Source organism: Lipophrys pholis (assembly GCF_963383615.2).
Source record: "Lipophrys pholis genome assembly, chromosome: 14".
NCBI lineage: Eukaryota > Metazoa > Chordata > Actinopteri > Blenniiformes > Blenniidae > Lipophrys > Lipophrys pholis.
In genome coordinates, this window is record NC_137633.1 from 3,216,077 (window position 1) to 3,233,231 (window position 17,155).

The window sequence follows — 17,155 nt, forward strand, 5'->3', positions numbered from 1 at the left end:
ACATGTTGATTTGTTTCAGTTTGTTTTGTGTCTTTACAGACGCCTTGTGTATCTTGGTGGTAAGTTTTGTCAGTTTCTTATATTTGTGGGATTTCAAATGCCACTGTGTTATGGTCATTTAGTGTCGTTGTTGTGGTTTGGGTTCTGTTTGCAGGTGATTTGTTTATCTCCGTGACACTTTTTGTGGTTGTATCTTATCATGGTCGTTTCTATTGCATATTACTGGATTCATTCATGCAGCTGCTTGCTTTACTTCTGTGTTTCTCCAGTCGTCTGCTGATTTCCATGGTACGTTTTGTTGTTGCTTTTTATCTTTGTGGAGTTTTTCTTTATTTGTTGTCATATGTATCTGTTCATACATTTCAAGTTTACACTGATGAGTGTTCTATTTATATGTTGAAGATCGCACTGCTGCTATGATGCCATCACGCAACTGATCCTAGTGAACTCTATTTATTCAAGTATTTCATATTCAAAGCAGGATTAAAGTGGTTTTAATGTGTTTACATCAATGGCTTCGGTCAGTTATAATTGTGTTTTTTTTCCTGAAATGTGGGCACCATTTTTTGTTTCTGTACTCCACGAGTGAAAATTCTTTGCGGTTGATACGACAGAAGTCAAATTAAGATTCACCACCTGTTGCTGTAACATTGTAAAACCACATCGGCACACTGTAAATAAGGATTAGATTCCCACTACAGCTGAATAAACGAAAGAGAAAGTAAGAGGAAAACCAGTATTTATTACATGTGCAGGCACGTTATTTGTGAAAAGTTTACAATTTTCAGAATCAAACATCTTTCAGCAGTCATTAATGGTTGCCATATATATATATATATGTATATATATAATCTCAGAATACTGCGCCGCTGTGATCTTTGGCAACAAATCACTCGCTCCATCCCTCCACTTGGCCACTGTTTTCTGGTGTAATTCCAGCCTCTTCTGTTCCAACTAATTAAGTTTCAACGTGAAATCGTAATTCCCTCCCCAGTCAGAGTTTAGGAGGAAAACTGCTGAAGCAAACTGTGTAAATACATTTGAAGAAACTTCTCGGGGGGGGGGGGGGTCAGCCAGCACTGAAAGTAACACGATGAACTAAGAAGTTGCTTTGGAGCCTCACACTCCCATGCATTACAACGAAGGCTTAATCATGGTTTCTAATACAATTAAACTGAATAATAATAAACACGCATGTAAACAAAACGCAGCAGAACGGTAGAAAGAAACTGAAATGTTTTGGGCCACGTTGCACATTTCCACTCAGCCTACAATCTGTTAATTAGGTATAAATTAGTAATTTACCTTAAAACGTCTACTTTAGATGCACTCATCTCGTTCACTACTCGGATACTTTCTTGTCATGAAGCAGACGGGGTTGTGAGTGGCTTGAAAAAAAGAGTTTCCATCCAGTAATAAAAAGAAAGAAATACATGACTTGTGTGCAGACCGGAGTTGTTCAGCCATCTGTTCTGTGATAAATGTGCCAGGTGGGCATCGATTGCACTTCGCTGACTACGGTGCCACTCCAACCGGTATTTGAAAAAGGATTTCAGATACACGAGTTTGACCACGGTCTCCTGTACATCATGTGGTCGAGGCGTGGGCTCAGATCATGCTCGGCGCCGCGCTGTAGAGCGCGATGTCGCCGGACACCTGCAGCAGGGTCACCTCCTCCAGCCCGCCGACCCTGTGCTCGTACTCCAGCAGGTGGGTGCCGTCCACGGCCACCTTGAACATGTCCTCCTCCACCAGGATCTTCAGCTGCAGCGAGACGAACGGACAAATTCAGCAACGACCGGACTGAAGGAAGACGAGGATCTCAAAGAACGTCTGTTCCCTTCTCAAGCAAACACAAAAATTAAGAAACTGAACTCTATTTTTCCTGGTATATGTGCAAGTTCAGACTTCAACCTATTGAACACAGAAGCATGATGTCTAAAAAAACTAACAAATACAAAACTATCATAAAAAAGCCTTTATCATCATTGACATTAAATTTGTTTAAATCTCTGGTCGAATAAATACGTTAAATTTCGCAGAAAACTTATCTGAAAGATTTGATTTTAAACTTTTACAAAAAAAATAAAAAAATCACATTGTTGTGCTTAAAATTCTCTGACACAAATATAAGATCATAATACAGCAGCTCAAATCCCAGACGCAGGTTTGAATCCTTGTTGAGGCAGGAAGTGTATTTTGGTGCAAACACTTTATTGTACCTCAAAACGGCGTCCTTCAACAAATGGAAAGATTCCTTCCCGCTCCTCTGGTCCCCAGTATCCACCTAAGTTGGAGTTTCTGACAATTGTTTGCTCACTAAATCGAGGGTTGAGATGAAAGACGACATCTGGCCCCTTGACGAAGTCCACTTTAAACCTGCAGAAACAAAACAAAACTCAGTCAATAAATACATTTAATCCAATATAATAAATGAACTACAACCTGAGGATTTAACTAAGCACTAGTTCCTACATAGGATTTATTTCAGGTCATCATTAGGTGTTTATCAGGGTTGCTGAGCTGTAGATTTGTGACAAAGGTCTCCAGTTTCCTGGAAAACGGTGAGAATATTTGGTTCCTACCTGTCTGCACCGGGAAGCGGCTCCCCGATTATTGTGATTACAAGTCGCGGCATAATTCCAGCATGAAGTGGGAGATCGTAAGGCATCATCTGCAGAAAACAGAAACTTCTTAAATCATTTTCAACAGAAATGTGTTGCTATATTTTGGATAAAACACATTTTGGCAGTAGATTTTTTTATGCCTTAAATTAAAAATTCACAAATTTAAAAAAAAAAAAAAAAAAAAAAAAAAAAGTAATTACCCTGTTGCTACAGTCTCCAGGTGCGGAAGTGAAATTGTTTACATTTTATTATAAATACTCTGACATTGGTAGAACACAGCAAAGTATTTAATGTTGTAAGACAAAGAGGCTTTAGTTAAATATTATTCAAAAACTTTGACCCTTCCCACATTCCAACAGAAACACCCCAATGAGTCATTATCTCCATTTATTTCAACACTGTTACGCAAGTCACAACGACTCGTCATGGCAACCAGAGAAAATACATGTTTTTCACATTGTTGCAAGAGCAAGATATCACCGATACAAACAGACCAGACAGAAACAAGATATTTAATTTTAGCCTCATACAAAATTGAAAAGTCTATGTTGTTGTGACTTTATCAGAAAGTAGAAAAAGGGTGTGTTAATACAAGTAAACAAGTGTAAATCATATCATATTGCACTTCATTTAAGCATTAGCTCCAGCAGACGAAACACAGACGACTAGATACTGTATACATTCAGTATTTGGCACTATTCAAACCATAAGTTGATTCTGGAGGGGGAGTCCTTGTCCGACTGAAAAGTGGAGCTTTGCTTTCAATAAAATGGTGGGTTATATCTGGGCTGAAAGACAAAAATACATTTTTCGATAACTACTTTTGAATACTTATCAAGTTAAATAAATATTTGATTTGCACCCCAGCAGAGCCACGGAAACAGAAGACATTTTCATTCAAACGCAGCCGCCCTGACTAAGAATTAACCCTCCTGCAGTACATTCCTAAAGCAGAGGTGGGGAAACTACGCTTCTCTGTCCAACACCTGCAGTGACACCAAGGGAGATGATCCGACGCACACCACAGAAAACAACGTGTCAGCAAAGGAATGCAGAAAGCAAGCAGCATCAGATTAGTTGAAAATAAAAAGCGCGACTACTCACCAGTGTGCCTCCCGGAGCAGCAGGCCCACCATATGGACCCATCGGCCCCGCACCGGGTCCGTAGGGGCCAGGAGCAGGAGGGAAGCCTCCACCCCCAGGTGGTCCCCATGACCCAGTTGGTATTGGGGGGAATCCTCCAGCAGGGAATGCAGCAAAACCGCCAGGGCCAGCTGGAGGCGGGAAGGTGCCAGGACCTCCCGGTCCATACATGCCGTTACCTCCTCCTGGCTGACATCCTGGGTAAGGCACATTGGGGTAGGGCCCAGGGGGGGCTCCGGGGCCTGAAGGAAACGGTCCGGTTGGATATGGACCAGGGCCGCCGGGTAGCTGTCCGGGAGCCCCCTCAGGTGGATACTGCCCGGGGAACTGCCCCGGGGCACCAGGACTTGACGGAAACTGCCCTGGGGCTCCGGGTGCTGGTGGGTATTGTCCAGGTATTCCAGGACCCGGAGGGTAACCACCAGGTGCTGAAGGCGGTCCTGGGTATTGCCCTGGTGCTCCAGGCCCTGATTGGAAAGGGAACTGCCCCGGGGCTCCAGGGCCAGACGATCCTCCACCGAAGTCAGCTGGAGCGGAGGGCTGGGTGGGAGCGCCGGGGGCCGAGCCGGGCCATCCCGGGTTTGCAGGAGGTCCCGGGTTACCAGCAGGGGCGGAAGGGTTGGTGTTGCTCGTCTTCTTTGCCTGGGACGGCGCGTCGTCTCCTAAAGCATCTGCAAGCTGGAACAGAAGAGAAAGGAAAGTGACTCCCAGAAAGTAAAACCACATCAGTATTTATGACATTTATGCAGTCCTTCGAAACTCACCGAGAAATCTGCCATGACCTGAATCAAAATGAGACACAACTTTAATCAGTTTTATTGTGTACTTATAACCAGTTCCACGAGCTGTCAAACACTGGACATGTCACACACAGGCTCTGAGTAATAGCAGAGTAAATGTTTCCATCCCCAAATGGTGATCCACAAAAACCCATTCAGGCAGTGCCTCAATAGCTCCACACCACCGCCACATTAGCACTAAAAGCTGCACACAAACTACACTCAAAACAAACGCGGATTTACTCTTTAAAAAAAACAGGTTTACAGATGTCACAGAGTTGGCTACCGACCTAGCTAATATAGCAGCTAAGTCTTAGTTGACGTTGTTTCGTTTGTTTATTTTTAGCTCCGTGGAGCCAGAAGCCAAAAGTACCGCCGGGGAGGGTGAGTTTAACGGCTACCTGGCCAGAAGATGGACTCCTCCTCAAAAGACAGCGGGGGGAAGCGACGGACAGTCCAGCTGTGGACGCTCAGTTAGCGGCTGCCGAGGCTCAAAGTGGAAGCTAAACGCTAACTGCCGCTCCACAACTCCAACTCTGGAAGGAGGAAGCGCGCTCACGACGCAGGACCCGCTGGTGACGTAGTGAGAAGGGCGGGCGCGTTCGTGAGCACACTCACGCACAGACGATTGTTCTATCGTTGTGAGGCCCGGAGTCACTTTTCCATTAATCTTTAACGAGAAGTCCCCCAAAAAACAACAACAAAACAGTAGGAATAATTTGTGAACTTGGAAAAAAAAGAAAAAAACAAACAAACCTGTCACTGACCTTCCTCTAGGGGGCAGCAGGGAACATTTAGAGCAACTGGTGGTTTGCAGACCTCACCTGTCCTTTATGTGGCTCAAACAAAATGACTAACATTAATACAAATATTCTTAAGATATTTTAGAGCTAGACGTATTTTGAATTGAGATCAGTAAATGCATGAATCATTCAGTCGTGTTGGGATGTGACATGAACATTAAATTAAATATTTGACATTCTCTTTACTTTGGTTGCAAAAAGACTTTTAGATTTAGTGATCACAAAACAGAGAGATTATTTCTTACAAACTCACCCTCAAAGCACAATAATGCTGCTTAGTGAGTAATTTCAGCTAATTTTTTTTTAATGACTGTTTCTCTTGTTAAAACTGTGTCGGTACCAGCAAATAAATATAAAACAGGAAATACTTATTTTAAAGATTCAAGGTTAAGTTTTCTTATTAAGTTCTACATTTTGTCAGTTCCTCCTGAGGGCCATACTGAACTTACAGGCCAGTGAGGCAAAAACTTTAACTCCAGTACAACGACCTTTGCATTCCTTTGCATCAGGTAATAATACTGTTGTAAAAAATACTCAGTAGAAACAACTTAGTAGTTACGGATTAACTGTACTGCAAATATCAGGCTTTCAGGCCCAGTGACTCACTTTTATATCACAATTTAAGTCACAATTACACTTGTGTTCATGTAATAAAAATATAAAAAATGTGATGTAGTTATGTCAAATTTTCTTTATATTCATTATTACTCTTCGGTCTACACTTTATATCACTTCATATTCTGTTATTTAATCTTAACTTATTTGCTGTTTATCCCGATTATTATATCATATTGTTGTTATTGCAACTATTATTGTTGTTTTTCCGATCCAATGCTATTGTTTGTTTGTGCCACTTTTGATTTTGTATCTTGTTACTCAGCTGCAACGTTTTGTTTTACCATTCTTATTCCTTCTTTGTTTATTTTCCTGATTTTCCAAAACAATTTATAAACTTAAGGTACCAAATAAATAGTAATACAATTATTATCTGGTAACTAATTGAGTAACATTTACTTAATTTTGCCTAAAGGTTTATGCTTAGCAAAATACAATACAAATTAAAGTACACGTGCCCAAAAGTTGTTTTATTACAGTAATTTGAGTATTTAGTAAAGCGCATCCAGGTTATGAGTCAGGATATCAAACTGCAGTGATGAGTGTCGTTCTTTTTTTTTTTTTTTTTTAAAGGAGGGGGAGCCTGTGTGGGATTGGTCAGCCCAGTCACAAGATGATGTTAGGTTAAAAAAAAAAAAAAACATAGAACGCGTCTAGAGCATTGAGAGCAGCAGCTGTAGCCCCATAGACGTTTTAATCTCTACAACAATGGTGAGTGTTTCACTTTGTTCCTCCACACTCTCCTCCTCGTCCTCGTCTTTCTCTCCTCTCCGTTTGACCGCGAGCCCCGTCACGAGCGCCAAGTTTCGGTCGATATAAAAGTATGGAGGCATAATTGTCTGCGTTAGCCTGTTAGCTTAGCATTAGTTCCGCCCTCCGTTCATTGGGTTCGCGTCAAGTCAGCCAGCGCGGGGAAGGTGGCGTTTCCGGTTTGGAGTTTCTAAGTAAAAGCTGACATTCTGTACCGCGTTGCATTTAATGCAATATAATCGGTACTTTGCATTTATTATGGATAATTATGATTGGATTTTTATCGTGGATGTATTTTAAAATTAATTATTAGAAAGACGGTTTTAACCATGTTATTGCAGAATAACGATTGAGTAAAAAAACTTTTTTTTTTTTTTTTAAATCGTCTTAAATTTTTGAAATACATCTATGTCATGGCACATGTTGTGATCCCTCTTATTTTGCACAAGACAATTTAAATAGCAACACTTACTATGAAGTAAAAAAATGTCTACTGCACATTTGCATTATTCGGCAAGGAAAGGCAAGCAAATGTATTTATGGAGCAGCATTCAGACACAAAGCAATTCGCAGTGCTTTACAAAGAAATAAAATAAATACAGAAACACTTCACAAATAATTAAAATAAATACATTAAAGCAAGCAATTAGGCATCTTAAGTTCAAGCGATTAGGAGTATGACATACATTTAAAACATGTCACACTCTCGTCCTTTCTATTGGGTCGACTCTACTTTGAGCTTTTAGTATTTGCCATCCCAAACCACCTACAAATATTAGTTCATCTTATAACAACCCCACATGTCACCATGTAATTTTGAATTTTTACATGGTTAGAAATTGATTTTCTGTGATTGCCAGAAGGGAAACAACATTAATGAAAATCCAAAATTGGATTAATTTTTTTATTTTTTTTAAAAGGTACACATAATGATTTATGTATATTTAAAAAAGTTCAAAAATAATTTTTAGATTGTGGGCTGGTCATTTCAGTGTGGAGTTGGCATGTTTTCCCTGTGCGTTAGCTTTGCAGGAACTCGTTTCCTCCCACAGTGCAAATGATGCACTTGAAGTTCTTTGTAATGGATCCAATGTGTTCCATTGTTATTGGTATAGAAGATGGACAAACTGTGCAACATGCTTGCTTAATGTTCGCTATAATAGCGAGCGACATAATTTATAAGAATGCGTTGTTGATTTAAAATTTTGGACAATCACTGTAGTCTTTGTTGAAATATTACATAATAACACTACAATTTACACACAAACAATCACAAATTCTATTTTTCCTCTTTGTGTTTGTAAAATGTTTTTAAAATCTTTGAGATCGGAACCGTTGCTTGAACAAATATTGGAAGAAGAAAAAAAATAAATACTGGTTGGCAAAGTGAATCTGTGATTTGCGCTGAAGATGTTTGCAAAGTGTAATCTGATTTGCAGAGTGCAGTGCTCTTACTTTGAAGGCCTCACCTCCGTCTTTGCTGCAGGTGCTTGTGTGTAACTTGCCTCAGCTGCTCACTCTGATGTGTTTTAACTCGCCTGGGTTTTTGGTGCAAGCTGCCTTAAAGCAAGCTGGCCTGCTTATCCAGACGATCAGAGCTGCGTGTCGGGACAACTCCTCCATCTTCACTCTTCAGCGCCATCAGAGCTGTTTCCACTGTCTGATCACCAACAGAGGAGCTGCCTCATTTCACTCACACCTTAAAGTTCAGCCGCTCTTCATTTCCTGGTGAGATCAGTCTCAGAGGCTGCAGGAATGTGAACCAGAAGTCCACCGGCAACCACCTCCAGCTTTTACTGTCACGCTTCCACCAAAGAGTCCCGGCCACAGACACTCCAGTCTCTTGTTTAATCTGTGAAGATCTCTTCCCAGAGCTCAGTGAAATCCTGACTCCCACCAGCCATCTGTTCAGGAAGGTGTAATTATAGATTTCAGAGAGTCTTCGGAGACTCTCTGGGAGTTTGTGTCTTTGTGATGGAGTTATGTAATATTGTGTGGAGGTGACGGAGGTGAACGCCAATAAAATCCTGTTCAAGCTGGAGTATTGGTCTCTGCCCAGAAATAAAACTCCTGTTTGAGTTTTTTTTTTTTCTTTTTTTTACTGCATGTAAACTAAGCAATCAAGGAAGAGCTGCTCATGTTCGATTTGTGGTGCCGGGTGTTCACATTGTAAAGACAAGAAAGGAGGTTTATGTCTGTCGCACCATTCAGACAGGAAGCAGATCAAGGTGCTTCACAGGAACTTTGAATTACATTCAAATCAGTCGTTGAAGGAATGTCACAATTTCAGATTCATTAAAAAAAAAAAAAAAAAAACTAAAGCTAAAAACTGCCGGGTCTTAGTTCAGCACAGAATAAACCTGTTGCAGGTGACATGATGTCTTTTTAATCCAGAGATCATTTATTGTTGTCTTTGTCGTCAGGTGTGAATCTCATGTGTTCTGCTTTTGCAGTATTTCTTTTTTTTTTCCTTTATCGGCTATGCAAGGCTGATAAATAACAAAAAGAGAATATTTGTTGTTTCCATTTCATACAACCAGTGTAAATGTGAATAACATATACAATAATGCAATTTCGATTAAAAAAATATTCCTCTTGATTGCAAATTTCAAAACTATTTTGGGGCAAATGTAAAAAGTAGGAAAGTATGTGATTTTGTATTTAATTTGATTATTTCTTTGTTGTAACGAAGCTTTTTAGAAGTTCACCTTGTATTGGTAGCCTGATCTTTTGCGACCTTTGGCTCATGCACTTGTGGGATGAGCGGCGTCCATGACAAACCAAGTCTCGCCGAGTCCCTCACCTGTTCTGCAAATATAAAAGCAAAGTATTACAATCCCCTAGTAAAGACATAGACCTGCTAAACTCTACAGAGACTCAATATCTCACCGACCCAAAGGTAAATAACTTGATTGTCCCGTTTATCTTTAATTATTTCACAAGGAAAAATGTAAAACTGAGCAAAATTGCACATATTTTATGATTTAAAGATTAAATATGTCTGAATAGTTCATATTTCTCACCAGATTTTTTCTGAGATGATTTAAAAATCTCACGCAGTTTCATTGTGTCCTACAATGTAATATGTGTGTTATAAAAGCTGTTAATAAGACCCCCAGCGGTCTAGTGTGACTCCTTTTATGGCCCCCGTTCTTCAAAATGTGTCACAATTTTTCCAAGCATCAATCAGGTGCATGAAATGAGCAAAAGAGTGACGGATTCTAAAAACCCGACAGACGCAACCACTGATGTGAAACAACTTATTGTTTCCTGTCGTCTGTGATCATCAGCTCGAAGGAATTAGGAACTTAATAATGAGTTAATGATGATGGGTCGTCCGGTCTGCTGGTGGGTCTGTCTTGTCCAAATCTTCCACTCAGAAATAAATTGTTAGGCCAATGCAATTGTGCAGAGGAGAACATAGAAATAAGATGCAACCTGTGGTCTATTATTGACATAATTCTTGTTTGTGTTCCGTTCAGAGTGAATCACTGGTGGTCTGCGAGGTGGACGAGGATCTGGTTAAAAAGCTGAGGGACTTTCGTTTCCGGAAGGAGACCAACAATGCGGCCATCATCAGTGAGTACCGACACGGATTCACCTGAACTGTCCTTTAGAAGATTGATAAGAATCCTTCCCTCGGGCCAAAAGCTTTCTCACGTTTTATTGTGAAAGTGCCCCTCGCGTGTTCCGGCTAAGCATGTTGGACTGAAGCCAGCTGCAGTCGACGTGACTTGAGGACAAACGGGAAAACGTACGAGTCGACCGCAGGTGGTGTGACGAGGGAGCGGGTATCAAAACTGAGCTTAAGCTTTATCCTCCTCCCTGACTGGATCAAAACCTCATTTCTGCGCGGCGGGATTAGCAGCCGGCTCGCATGGCATGGACTCAATCGTCCTGCACACCTTTGGCACCCGGGGGGCCTCGGCAGCGGTGAGAAATCTGGCTCATGAAACTGCTTCTGTACTGATCAGTCGTTGTTGTTTGTGTCCTTCAGTGAAGATCGATAAGGACAAGCAGCTGGTGATTCTGGATGAGGAGCATGAGGTAAGTTATTGATTTACTTTTAGGTTTAAAAAAAAAAAAAAAAAAAAAAAAAGGTGCTGATGAAGTTAATAAACTTTGTCCAGCGAAGGTTGTTTTCATCTCGTCAGCTGGCGGATGTTAATAGATGATTGTTTTATGAAATGCGACTTTGTTTTTAGGACATTTCTCCTGATGACCTGAAGGACGAGCTCCCAGAGAGGCAGCCCAGATATCCTTTCAGTGGATGAGTTCAGTGCTTTTACGCTTCTCCTGTCATAAATCAATGTTAGTTTTCGCCGCTTAAAGGCGGACTTTCTGTTCAAACAGGTTATCTATATTTCCTTGTTCTATATTACGTGAACTGTCCTTAGCGCCGGGAACGTTCATCGTCTACAGCTACAAGTACCAGCACGACGACGGACGCGTGTCTTATCCCCTCTGCTTCATCTTCTCCAGCCCCGCCGGTAAGAACGTCCCCGGCGTCGCCCTCGGCTTTAAGTTCGGGGTCGGAACTCCGACGGTGGTAAACTGTGGCGTTGTCTGTGTCCAACAGGCTGCAAACCCGAGCAGCAGATGATGTACGCGGGAAGCAAAAACAAGCTGGTGCAAACTGTCGAACTGACCAAGGTGAGTGGACTCTGTGTGGCGCCGCCGTGACACACGGACACACGGCGCCGTATGTACCCCTGGATTGTGTGATGTAAATGTACAGTGGGTGTAGGTGCGATTCCCCGTCTAATGGCCTGGAGGTGGAAGTTCCTCCTGAGACTGTTTGCTTTCACCAGAAAGCTTCTGGTCGTCTTCCTGGACTGCAGCAGCAGGAACAGGCCGGGCCTGGGGTGAAACGGGTCTTTAAGGATTCAAGGGGAGACCCGAACTAGTGGCTAGTACACTAGTGGCTGTGCTCGGTGGAGGGATCCCCCATATTTCCACACATTTGAGACCGAGACGCTGACCTCCAAATGGCTCCAGGGAGGAAGTCGAGCACTTTGCACTGCGGCTGAAGTGATGGAAACGTCCAACGACATCCATCTAGTTAAATTAGTGCGAAACGGAACAGAGAGAACACACTGGGGGAGATGGTGTCGCTGGTGAAAATGACCGAGGCAGAAGGACGGGGGATTTTCTGTACTTTTCACGCTCCGAGGCTGATTCACACACTTGCTCTCTCTCATCCAGACCAAAGCAGGAGAGAAAAAAAAGTGAGCGTGTGTTTACGCTGATTACTTGTGTGTTGGGTGTACACAATGCAGCACTCACACCAACACGATCAACACCAACACTTCTAAAGGAAGAAGAAACTGCACAATGTGTGCACTGTACTACATGGAGATCCGCCGTCTGCATCTAACCCATCCTGGGGAATCCAGTGTGCAGCGACTGTGCAGCGCCACGGGAGCATTGGTCCGTGTACCTTCCGGCCATTCGATTTTCGTTTTTCGATTTGATATCGGGAAACGAAAAACGGGAGACGAGCTGTCTCCCGTTTTTCGTTTCACAATTGGAAAATCTAAAAACGAAAATCAGATGGTTTCCCGTTTCCCAATATGCGTTTCTTAAACAAAAATCGGGAAATAAAATACGACCGTAATTCTTTATTTCTAGTTTGATTTGCCGGAAAACCCGGAAGTCGGCCCTCTTCTTCGCTTGATGAGATTAAACAACGGCGCATCGCGTTGCTGCCCTCTTCAGGCTGTCTGTGGGAGCTTCGAACTCGCCCACCAGTTGATTTAGATGTTTATGTGGCTGCTGCAGTTTAAATAAAAAAATAAATAAAAAATACACACGGTGCAAATAGATTGACTGGAGAGGGGCTAGGATTTATTAAGCGTACCCCTACTTCTTTTCACGCACGTTAGCTTTTCTACTACAATCTATGTTTTTTCCCTTTTGTGTTTGAAATTAAACAAAAAATCGTATTTTATTTCCCGGTTTTTGTTTAAGAAACGCATATTGGGAAACGGGAAACCGTCCGATTTCCGTTTTTCGATTTTCAATTGTAAAACGAAAAACGGGAGACGAGCTGTCTCCCGTTTTTCGTTTCCCGATATCAAATCGAAAATTGGATGGTTTCCGGTTTTTCGTTCTCCGACATCAAAACGAAAATCGAATGGCCGGAAGGTACACGGACCGGCATTCAGGGATTCAGGGGCTTCGCTCAAGCTCTCACTTAAACCTCCACGCTGCTTCCTCTAACCTCTCGCTCACCACTGGAAGTCAAACTATCCAGGTCGCAGTAGTTGCACACTTCACTCAACAATATGCACTTGGAGATTTGGTGTGGAGCACTTTAGACTCCAGAATAAGTACCAAGTTAAGAGACGATAATGTGTCAGAGATGAACTGTTTGTATTTGTGTAACTTGAATTTTGAACAGTTTTATAAAAGATGTGTAGTGATGGCGGACGTCACAAACATGTCTGGAATATTTCAGTTGGTTTTTTTTAATCAGTCTGGCCTTGTAGCGCCGCATGATGTTATAATGGTTCTATATGTTATAAATGTTCTACTCATTATTTAATAACGCCGCAAACAATTTGCAACAAAATGTGGATATTCCACTTTTTTTTTAAGAAAATGTAATAATTTTGTGGTTCTATGTTTAATAATTTGGGAAAAAACTAAGTTTCAGTTGGACTAGAATAAATGTCGGTCTTTGTCCTGCCAACAGAGCGCGTGGTAGAATGAAGCGCTCTAAATCAGGTTTAACTTTTTAGATCACAAGCCAAAGAGTATTTATTTTTATTTATTTATTGATGAAATTAAACCAGATTGTAAATTAAAGCAGATTGTAAAGTGCCACTGAAGTGCATTTAATCATTTAACCCACGTTTTGTAATAACTGTTGCAAAGTGCAGCAAGTTATTACAAAGTGCAGCAAGTTATTACATAATGAGTTGAGAATATTGCCCCGTTATTACGTAATGCGGCGCTGCAGGTCTTCTTCTCAAAGCCGCTTCAGTTATTTTATGAGGATTTCTTGACGTCTGACAACAAAGTGATTCCACTCGTTACTCGTTTGGTTAAAAAAAAAAAAAGAAGGTTTTTCTTGGAACCGTTGACATTGGAGGACGTTCTCTCTGTTTCCTGTGCGTCTTGTTGCAGGTGTTTGAGGTGAGAAACACGGAGGACCTCACGGAGGAATGGCTCAGAGAGAAACTTGGATTCTTCCGCTAACGCCGCGGCCTCATGGCCCACAAAGTCTGGGACGTGAGGAGGGTCCGGATCGCACAACTCGCGTCGAGAGAGAGAGAGAGAGCGAGCGAGCGAGTTTTAAATGTTTCCCTCCTCTCTGCATCAGACCTGATTTAAATAGTGTTTGCAAACGCTGCCTGTGTTCAGTTTTAGCCCCGCCCCCCCCGTCACCATTCTGTGTACGCCACAAGGTTCAGGCCGTCACTGGAGTTTGAATTTTTCTCTGTTTGACTGTCGACATTTCGTGGCTCCAGATAAAATCCCATCCGGCAGCCGTAAAACTGAAAATACTATTTGAGGCAGGTCTGCTTCTGTTTCCCCCTCATACATTCTCTCCATGTGCCAGTTGTGTGTCTGTATTGAATTAACACTCCCGCAGCGCTTGACGTGAACAGAGGTTGATGGTTTGGTTTCCTTCAGACGCTCACACCCGGCGTTTGTCACTACTCTTAACCTCCGCGGTTTCCTTCTTTCACGTTTATTAACTTTAATCATTTGAGGGAGTCCTACTTTAGATTTTTTTATTTTTAGTTCTATCTGGTGTTTTTAGGTTTAGGTGAACTTGTACTTTATATTATTCATTTTATTTTTTACGTTAGGAAAATAACAAAAAAAATCCAGTGAACAATACTTTGTTGTATTTGTAGAGAGTCTCTCCTTCATTCAGGGGCATTTCCATTGTAATTTACTTATTTGACTCTGTATAGTCTTTATTAATTAAAACCAGTACTTACATGTGATGGGTTGCGGTCCCTCCTGTGGACACGAACACCAGGGCAGATGGTGCGCTGTTCCACATGCTGCAGATTTGACCTCGTTAGTCTGTCATCAGATCTTCTGAATCTGTGGGGGGGGGAGTGAATCATGAGTAATGCCTTCAACGTGCATCTCTGCTAAGTGACAATAAAATACTCCGAGAAACATTCCAGAAACTTTAAACCTCTGTGACGACCATGCTGCATCACCTGCACTCTTTTTAATCTACGGGGGGAGGGGGGGTGGGGGGGGTGGCCGCGTGTCTTTCGGGAGATTGTTTGCGATTATTGTGCATCATAGCTCCTGCAGTTATTGGTGTTGATGAATGTTGAGCTTCATTCTGCTGTAAAGCCACTTTGATTCCCGGTTGGTGGTCGCAGCCTTGAGAATGGCAGCTGGGATTCCTCCCAAGTGATGCCGCTTGTGCTTCATATTCGGACTTGATGGGTAAAAGGACGGCGCTGAGGCAAAAAAATCCCATTTCCCATCCGGAGTCGGGTTCAACCAGTGTATCTTCCTGAAGGCTGATCTTTACATGCTGAATGTGCCAGCAGCCAATTCTTGGTCTTTAAATGTCAGGACAGCAACTTCTTCTTGTTGTTTGCTGTCTGTCTGTCTCATTGGCTTTGACTTGATTGGGGTTACATTTCTAAATATTTCAACAAAATTTGGAATCCAGTGTCCTCTTTTTATATTTATATATATATATATATATAAATCCTCTTTCGAAACACTTCACTGTACGTCTTTGGCCGATTTCTTTCCCCTATAAGATAAGACAGCTTTAACTTGTTCCCCGCTGAAAATCCTCCTTCAAACTAATGCAGCACACTTAAATTGGAAACCAGTTGTTAATACTTTAAAGGATTAGGAATGTCTTAACAGCAGGGCGAGCGGACCCAGAGAGTTAAAAACAACTCCAAGTTTATTCAAAGTCAGCATGTGAAAATAAACGTACTGCAGATGCTGGTTTCATGTTTATAAGGGGGAGAAATGGAAGATTCCTAATAAAGGCTTGATTTCAGCTGGGTACATTGGTCTGACTCTCACGGGGGGGGGGGGGGGGGCACAAATGAATTCCACATGCTTTCTCATCAGTGTCCTCTTTTACTCAAAGTCTTTTGCAAAAGAGATAGTGGAGGTTTGAAGTCACGATGTAGAAAAATAAAATCACTACCCAATGTACTGTTAAGTCTACCATACCAATGCCTTTTTTTAAAAATGTCATATTTATGTCTGTTTTGAAGTAATCAGACCAAAATGAAAACAGAAATAAGGTTTATGAGAACCGTTTCTTTTTACTTTATGATCTTGAAAGTCTGTTCAATGTCTGGGGTTGTTTTTTTTTTCCTTAAAGTGACCTGGTTGTGATAAATAATACTACAAACTCATTTCCCAGTGATCAAACTGAAAGATATGTACGCACAATCATTTTGTTGATGTCAGCTATAGGATGATTACTTGCATGTCTACTGATAATAAAGCGAATATTTACACTGTCAGGTTGATATGAGTCAGTATTATGCTGCTGTAGCAGAGAAACACAACTCCAACATGGACGATTGTCGTGGTTTTAGTTCTTCGCTGAGCTTTAGTTGAACACTATCTGTAAAACATTTGCAAACTTCTTATAATGTTAAAAAAATGTTGCCTGGTTGTCTGGTGACTGACGTAGAGGAATCGTTTTCACAAGTGCAACACGTGCTACCTTTTGAAAAAGTGCAATGTTCTGCTTTTGATGTGAAGATAAAGACGGGTTCATTAGTGATTCTTCCAAATTCTTAAAAACTCTTAAAAAATGTGGAGATCTACTGTCAAGTGATGCACTCATAAATGTATGTGAACCGTTTCCTGTAGACATCCTCAATAATATCCTGCTCAGTTTTGCATGGGGACTCTTCAAAAAAAAAGGGTGGGGTGGTGGGGTGGGGGTTGTTTGCGTTCTGTGTATTTGTTCTCAACTATGTTCATCTGAAATTCTTAGGAACGGTGCTGTTGGAGGTTTTCTGTAAAAAAATGGGAAGTAATAAACATTGTGTATTCGAATCAGTCTCTCCAAAGTAAAGTTTATCCAGCGAAGAGCTCCTCTTTGTTCTGAGCCATGCATCTGGTGACGTCCTGTGGATCTAATAGCTTTTCCTCATCATGTAGTGAACTTGTATATTAGGCCTCTGAAGTCTTTTCCTTCAACCTGCCAGCGTGTCGTCACTCAGCTCTTTGGTGTCCTCTCTGACTCTAATGCCTGTTTTTTTTTTTTTTTTTTAATCCTTTATCCTTTTTATTGGGAGGAAAAAAAAAAGCACCTAGAACTGCCTCATGGCATCCGTGAAACTTGAGATATTTGTATTTTCCCATACTTTATAAAAGGTGTCTATTGTCCTCTTGTCCAAATAAAATGACAGTAATGTCTACCACTGTCTTCCAGAGACTTGTTTTTGATCCAACTTGTTCGTATCTTTAT

The 17,155-nt window shown here is 41.5% G+C and overlaps 2 protein-coding genes across 2 annotated transcripts; one reads left to right on the forward strand and one right to left on the reverse strand.

The window, feature by feature from the left end:
* Nucleotides 1-723: 723 nt before the first annotated feature.
* lgals3a (lectin, galactoside binding soluble 3a) lies at nt 724-5,131 on the reverse strand. Its single transcript, XM_080479992.1, has 6 exons — nt 4,951-5,131; nt 4,535-4,552; nt 3,732-4,448; nt 2,586-2,674; nt 2,223-2,379; nt 724-1,764 (listed from the first exon to the last, which is right to left on the reverse strand). Exons 2-6 carry the CDS (start codon nt 4,547-4,549, stop codon nt 1,609-1,611), a joined length of 1,134 nt encoding a protein of 377 aa, XP_080336118.1. The 5' UTR covers nt 4,550-4,552; nt 4,951-5,131; the 3' UTR covers nt 724-1,608.
* Nucleotides 5,132-6,588: 1,457 nt separating this feature from the next.
* gmfb (glia maturation factor, beta) lies at nt 6,589-15,354 on the forward strand. Its single transcript, XM_080479997.1, has 7 exons — nt 6,589-6,678; nt 10,200-10,296; nt 10,715-10,764; nt 10,923-10,972; nt 11,125-11,207; nt 11,297-11,370; nt 13,849-15,354. Exons 1-7 carry the CDS (start codon nt 6,676-6,678, stop codon nt 13,918-13,920), a joined length of 429 nt encoding a protein of 142 aa, XP_080336123.1. The 5' UTR covers nt 6,589-6,675; the 3' UTR covers nt 13,921-15,354.
* Nucleotides 15,355-17,155: the final 1,801 nt, after the last annotated feature.

Excerpts from the sequence above, each read along its gene's own strand:
- lgals3a (XM_080479992.1), bottom strand. Across the intron at positions 2,675-3,731 it reads CTGCTCCGGGAGGCACACTG|ATGATGCCTTACGATCTCCC; the intron begins GTGAGTAGTCGC and ends TGTTTTCTGCAG. Across the intron at positions 1,765-2,222 it reads TTGAAGGACGCCGTTTTGAG|CTGAAGATCCTGGTGGAGGA; the intron begins GTACAATAAAGT and ends GTCTCGCTGCAG.
- gmfb (XM_080479997.1), top strand. Across the intron at positions 11,208-11,296 it reads CATCTTCTCCAGCCCCGCCG|GCTGCAAACCCGAGCAGCAG; the intron begins GTAAGAACGTCC and ends TGTGTCCAACAG. Across the intron at positions 11,371-13,848 it reads AAACTGTCGAACTGACCAAG|GTGTTTGAGGTGAGAAACAC; the intron begins GTGAGTGGACTC and ends GTCTTGTTGCAG.